Source organism: Crocodylus porosus, unplaced genomic scaffold, assembly GCF_001723895.1.
Source record: "Crocodylus porosus isolate Cpor-Errol unplaced genomic scaffold, CroPor_comp1, whole genome shotgun sequence".
Lineage (NCBI taxonomy): Eukaryota > Metazoa > Chordata > Crocodylia > Crocodylidae > Crocodylus > Crocodylus porosus.
Genome location: NW_017728932.1, coordinates 3,644,262 through 3,651,075, shown reverse-complemented (window position 1 = coordinate 3,651,075; position 6,814 = coordinate 3,644,262). Strand labels below are relative to the sequence as shown.

At 47.0% G+C, this 6,814-nt stretch overlaps 1 protein-coding gene across 3 annotated transcripts in view; it reads left to right on the top strand.

Moving 5' to 3' along the window:
* ATP2A3 (ATPase sarcoplasmic/endoplasmic reticulum Ca2+ transporting 3) overlaps positions 1–6,814 on the top strand; it is a 154,866-nt gene that overhangs the window by 119,797 nt on the left and 28,255 nt on the right. For all 3 annotated transcript variants that reach the window (XM_019545450.1, XM_019545448.1, XM_019545449.1), the window contains exon 10: positions 4,721–4,823. In XM_019545450.1, the coding sequence (XP_019400995.1) occupies positions 4,721–4,823 (103 nt within the window). The remainder of the gene's footprint in view (positions 1–4,720; positions 4,824–6,814) is intronic.

Genomic DNA, 6,814 nt, shown 5'->3' with positions numbered 1-6,814 from the left:
AGCGCCCCAAGGGATGACTAGGTCGAACGGTCACAAACTCCTGCAAGACCGCTTCAGACTGGACATAAGGAAGAATTTCTTTACTGTCCGAGCCCCCAAGGTCTGGAACAGTCTGTCAGCGGAGATGGTTCGAGCACCTACATGACCCCAGCTGACTTCCTGCCCTTTGGGCAGGGGGCTGGACTCGATGATCTCCCGAGGTCCCTTCCAGCCCTGATGTCTATGAAATGTTCCGAAATTTATTTAAGAGGTGTTAAATGGATTCAAATACATTCTTTGCCTTCATCCTTAAGCCGGGCGTATTAAGCTGCTTGGAGGATAAGGCCAAATGAAAATGTTATCTTATTGGTAGCTTATGTTCAGCAGGGGAGGGTAATACCCCATGTTGTGGGAGGGGAACTTGCACAGAGTTTGCCAGACCCCCAGTAGACCTGTCCCACTGCAGCTTGTTCAGTGTAAAACCTGAGCAGGGCTTCCTAAGGAAATCTCTTACTTGGACCTAATCTAGAGGGGATCCCCAAGTGTGTGTTTGGGAACCTACTCACTGCTTACAGAAGGCATTTGGTGCATTTGGGGGCAGTCTGTATCAACTTAGAAGTGGGTGAAGCAGGAGATAAATTTAGGAACTTAGGAAAGGCACAGAGGTGGTTAAATTACCAGAGTGGGAACCAGATGTTCCATCCTAGGGAATTTTACTGCACAACCACAAGCGAGTCGCCTTAAACTGTCTTTTTTCCCTTCTCTGTAAAATGACTATAACTCATTCTAGGCTGGCAGGTTGAGTTCATTAATAGCTAAAAAGCAACCAAGATTCTTGGATTGAAATCTTCATGAAAAAATGATCCAGGATCTCATCTGGTACAAATCAGTGTAGCTTGATGAACTTCGAAGAGGCTGAGCTGATGATGCCCCCTGACAGCCTGATCTTGCATAGCTATTAACCTCTTAAATTGCAAGACCTATTTTAGGTTTCAGGCACCTGGCCATGCCCAGACCCTCTAATGGGAAGCAGCCCTTTGGGGTGAGTGATGTTCTTTGTTTTTGTCTTTTTTAACACTTTCTTCCCAGCTCCTTTTTGCTATGAGTTTGGGGAAACCCCCCTTCCTGTTCTATTAATAAAATCTTAATTTAATGCACAAAGTCCACCTCTTCCCTCCTTGCACTGTCTGGAATTGAATCTTTTGAGCATCAGCTTTCTAACCAAACACAGGGTTGATGCTATGAGGTTTTCTCTTGTGTGTACCGTGCTGATTATATGCCTTTGTGGATGTTCTGTGTGGTGTCTGCAGAAACATTACAATCTCTTCTGTAGCTCCTAAAAATACTTCCAAAATGTTGTTCTAAATCTTTCCGTTGCTAAAATGACTCTGGGATTCCAGTCGTCAACCTGTTCATAATGACTTTCGTTAGAGATGGACCACTCTGGTCTTTCCTGTGTCAGAGCAATCGGACACATGGGCTTGAATCTTCTCTCCAATCGGTCTTAAATGCCTGCAGGTCTTCAGAAGGGATTGATTCAGCACTGACTGCTGTGGATATACAACTAGAGATGGTCCCTATCCCAAAGAGCTTGCAATCTAAACAGGCAGGAGATTTGGAGAAAGGGAGCATATAAAGGCACAGAGTAAGTGTCTTTGCCCAAAGTCCACAGGGAATCGGTGGCAGAGCCAGGATCTGAACCCATCTGTCTTCAGCCCAAGCCCTTAGTCAGCCTTCCTCCTGCATGAGGGAGCAATCAGTCCTGCTTCTAAGAATGTGGTTTCCTACCAGGAGCTTCCAGGGTGTACAGAAGTTTTTGTGAGAAGTAAAAACAAGAGCTGAAGTCATTTGGGAAAATGTTTAATTGCTGTCTGAGGATGAGTTGCTGGGGTGGGTTTCAGATCGAGTACTTTTAGACCTGCCTGTATTTTTGAGGTGGTAGTTCACTTGTTGAATTCCCATAGCTGTTCTCACTTATTCATCACAAAGAGCCTCACAAAGGAGAGCCAGTGTCCTCGTTGTACAAATGGTGAAACAGGGAGGCAGAGAGGGCACGTGGCCTGTCCTATGCGTATCAGCAAGTCTGCTGCAGTATGACTGTTTGAATTTTAAATTGTTTTCAATTGTTTAAGAAATCTTTTAAGCCTCAACAAGTCTGTCCCATCTCCCGCCTTAATTCACTTCCTAAAACCTTATGAGAGTAGGGCAGTCCCTCGTCCATCTGACTGGGAATCGCAGCCTCTGCCCAGTCTGCGGACGGTGTCTAAACTGCATATCTTTTTGTCGCTATGCAAACAGATTCCTCAAACTTTCTTGGCTCTTTCCTGCTTTCCACTCTTGAGCTCTAACAAGGGCTCCAGCATGTTCTTTCCATTGGGAAGAAGCAGTGGAATAAACTGATACTAATGAATATCTGACAAATTATTTTTCCAGCTAAGGGATGACCAGTTGAGCTTACACAGCCCTAACCTGCAGTTACCTCTGCTCGAGTTAGAATCACTTGCCTGTTTCCCCTGAAGACTGCCTCTGTCCTTTAACCATAATGCAGCAGCTTGGCTCAAACAAGAAGTGGCATTTGGTTCCTTAAATGGTAATTGTTCAGGGCCATAACGAATGTATTTCTGTTGCTGCGTTTGACTCTTGCTCCTGGTCATTGGCTATTAAATACCAGGAAGAAATTTAGGGACTTAACAGTTACTCTGTTCCTTGTTTCTCAATAAGGAGCATCTGCAAGCTCTTTCCTTCCGGTGCAAGCTTGCTGCCCCGCACAGAATGAATTGTTTATCTGTCTAGATCCCACATAATAGTACCTCTCCCCCTGAAATCCTTGCTGATCATCTCATCAGAGAAACTTGGATTAACATTGGATCTAACAGAATGAGCCTTTTCTATTGCAGTGCCTTTCGATGATTTGATTTTTTTGGAATATTCTGACTATTAATGAACTATACTTCGTGACAGTTGTTTTGTGACAGCTGCTATTTGACTCCATGTATGGAGGAGGGAATAGATACAAATGGATGATCTGTCTAAGATTTTGTGGCAAGTCAGTCGCAACAAAGAAGTAAGGACAGTGCTGCTCATGACAGGGTTTTTTTAAAAAAAGGAAATAAAATTGGGATAAAATGCTGCCTACCCATTAAACAGGAGACGAGCTCTTCACCATAGGTTCTCTGAAGACAATAAGGAGTCTCCGATATAGGCGAGATCATCCTGAAGATCTGTCATACCTGACTGACGGAGACTGGCATTTCTGCAGCTATCAGCTGGAGAAAAGGACATGAAGGAGCGTTTGCTCTGTTACTTTCCTGCTTTTTTCTCTTCTTCCTTTGAGTTGGCAAAACCAGCCTGCTGCATCCATTTTGATGGAAACATTATCTGATTTTTCTGCATGATCTTGTGTCATCTCTGTGTGGTCCAATTTTTCTGTTTGCACCAAGATCCAAGGCCCCGTGTAGATGGGAGGTGGACATGCGCCTATCAAGGGACAGTTCTACCCTGATCTGCTTAAGTAGATATGACAGTACAGGAGGGGGAGAAAGACATGGGGACAGGAGATCGCTCATTCAAGTTGACACAGCCTGCAAATGGCAGAACTAAGAACAGAATAGCGGTGTCCTCCTGTTTGCCAGTCTCTGGTCCTGCTCAGTAGGCCGTGCTACCTCTCCTCAAAAACGCTTGGCACCAGCTCTCTGGGTGCAGGTTAAATTCTAATATGTTTGGCCACGTTCTGCCCATTTAAACTTGCTCTGCTTCATGAAATTCCTCTGCACTTCCCATCTCAGACAGCTGGGTAGTACAGTTACGTCTGGATAAAGCGCTACAGCTGCTCTTCAGGAATGCATAAGGTTGCTCCTGTATATGGAATTTGTGAACCACAAGGGGCTCTTTTGGTATACCAGAAATCCTACAAATTCACGTTATAATTGGGATGCAAAGCTGTTTGGACAGAACGTAAGAATATTTAGCTCTCCACACATTCTGATTTATAAAAACCCTTCCCACACCACACCCGTAATGTTTTTTGGAGCCCTTGGTGTTTCTTTAATTAGCCAAATGCTGCTGCATTGCAGCTGCATCTAGGCGAAGCCATTTATTAATGTCCCATCAAAGGGTACAGTTTGTTTCTTGCTTAGGAACAGCTAATTGAGAGAAGTCCTTATACTTGTCATCTGTCCTTAAATGTTTCTCTTTGCGCTGTTCTGCTGCAGGGAACTTGAGACATTGCTTGGGGTTGGAACGGGAGGACTTTCTTCTCAGTCTTGGGCTCTGCTGCATACATGCAGAAATTGTAAAACTCTTTGACAGTGTCCCTAACCCTGTTTTTTGCTGCCCTTACCTTGTCTTTCTCCAGCTCTCCATTTTAGCACCAACCTTTTCATTTTTTCTAATCTAGGTCTGGTCCAAAGACCACTGGAATCAGTGGAAAAGACTAAACAAAAACCAGGTGGCTTAGGGCCTTTGTTGTAACTGTCTTTGGTCCCCTTTTATAGCGGATCATATGGGGAATCCATCTGGCTGTGGCCTGGTCCCATTTTCCAGCAGTATGGCACAAATTCCCCTTGGTCACACCTATACCTTTGTGGTAAAATCAGGAAGATCCCAGCCCTGTGCTTTACTTTGTAACTGCCAGTCCCCTGTTGCAGGCTCTGCCTTTTCACAGAATTGCCCATCTAAAGTGTTACTGTAACTTGTTACATTTTGAGGATACTGTTATTATAGTGGTTTGTTTTAATTGCAGCCTGAAGGATGACAAGCCTGTTCGTTGTGGCCAGTATGACGGTCTGGTGGAATTAGCCACTATCTGCGCTCTCTGCAATGACTCCTCTTTGGATTATAATGAGGTGAGTGGGCTGTATCGTTATCATATTTGTTGTACCAACTGCACTTACAGTTTTTCTAAGCTGTTCCTTACAGCAAAACCCAACAACATGCTCCATCCCCAGTGTAAAACGGATCATAGAGCAGTGGCATGGACTGCTTATTTTTGAGCCCATAGGTACTTTGTGTATTTATACATGTGCTTGGGGGGAGGGGTGCTGCGCTTTAATTAACTGGCCTGGAGCATCGCATGTCTCAATGTCCCTGCACTGAAAAATGTCAGCGGGGGTGCCTTCGGCTCGTCGGATGGCAATACATATGACCTGGAGTCTGCTGGAGTGTGGTAATTACCACGCTTCAGCAGACTCGATTGATCGAGTCTGCTCTGATGCACTGTAACTACAGCGTGTCTGAGCAGCCGCAGTGCATGGGTATAGGTGCCCTTTGTGCCCATTGCTTATTAGTAGGGACCGACTGAAATCATGGCAGAAGTGTGCTGCAGAGCAGCACCTTAAATCTTGGAGTTTTCCCGGCACGTCAGTAACAAGCTGTGGGGCCCCTGGGCCAATTGGTGGCAGGAGGCAAAAACAGTGCCGTATTTTAAACCACAGTTTTCATCTTCCTGCTGATCGGGAGTGAGCGGCAAGGGCCCTCTGCTAATCAGTGGCAGGGGGGCGCCTGAGGAAAAATTCCAGTATTAAAGGAGCTGCCATGCAGCACACTTCTGCCACAATTTTGGTAGGTCCCTACTTACTAGGTTGGGTTGGCATGGGTCAAAATGTTCATGTAGAATGCATCACATCTTATACCTCATTTATAGTTTTATAAAGGCACTGAGCTCAGACAGGCTGTACAGGTATTCCTTTTAGCATCAAGATGGACTCCTGCATCTTTATACCTTCCTTTGAATCCGTGCATAGTTATAGGTACAAATCAGAGGCGGAGAATTATCTCTGTGACAGATTTGAGGGCACAGGTTTTTCAGACACTAATTGAACCTGTGTTTGCGCTTGAAAACTGTTCCCTGGGATTGTACTCATGACCCTTACAGAAAAGTTTTTGTGGTGCAGACAATACAGCAGGATATTCTGAGCTTGAGTAGTAGCTCATCTTGTGTAACACAGTCTTCTGATGTGGCTGCAGCATTGCCGTAGAGCAGGGGTGGGCAATTATTTCTGCTTGAGGACTGGTCAATGAGTTTTAGTGAGCTGTCAAGAGCTGCATATGGTGGGATATGCATGGGAGCCCTCCATGCATCCTGCAGTGCCTCCCCACCACTGCCAATAGCACTTAGCACCAGCACGCCCCGCACCTCCTCTGTACCATCCGGCCATGGTGTGTCCTGCTGCCCCCTGGGCACACAGCAGGGCTGGGGTGACTCCTTCTGGCTGCCGCTGCTAGCCCTAGCCCTGGAGGGACCCACATGCATAGCCCCAGCGCAGCATGCCCCACACCTGCTCTTGGCTTGCCATCCAGGCTCGGCAGTGGCAGCGGCCAATGGGCAGAAAATATTGCTCAGCACAGAGGAAAAGCAGCCTCTCCCCCTCACTGCTGCTCCTGGGCAGTTCTTGGTGCAGCTGGGCCGCCCTGTGTCACTGCTGCCTGGGCTGCTCCGCACTGTCACCACTTCCCCGCTGGGCAGTCTGGAGGTGGCGGAGCAGCCTGGTGCGGTGTGGACTCCAGGCTGCTGCACCAAGAACTGCCGAGGGGAATGGGCCATGTTTCCTCCATGCCAAGCAACAGTTTCTCCCCAGCAGCCACCACTGCTGAGCCTGGATGTGTGACTCTGGAGTAGGCACGAGGGGCTACACATGCAGGTCCCTGCCAGTACCTAGGGGTGGCAGCGGGAAGGAGCTGCTGCTGCTTGGGCTGCCTAAGAAGACAGTTTAGCTGCAGAGCTGCTGCGTGCCCAGGGGCCTGCAAGATTTCGTAGATTTCATAGACATTAGGGCTGGAAGGGACCTCGGGAGATCATCGAGTCCAGCCCCCTGCCCAAAGGGCAGGAAGTCAGCTG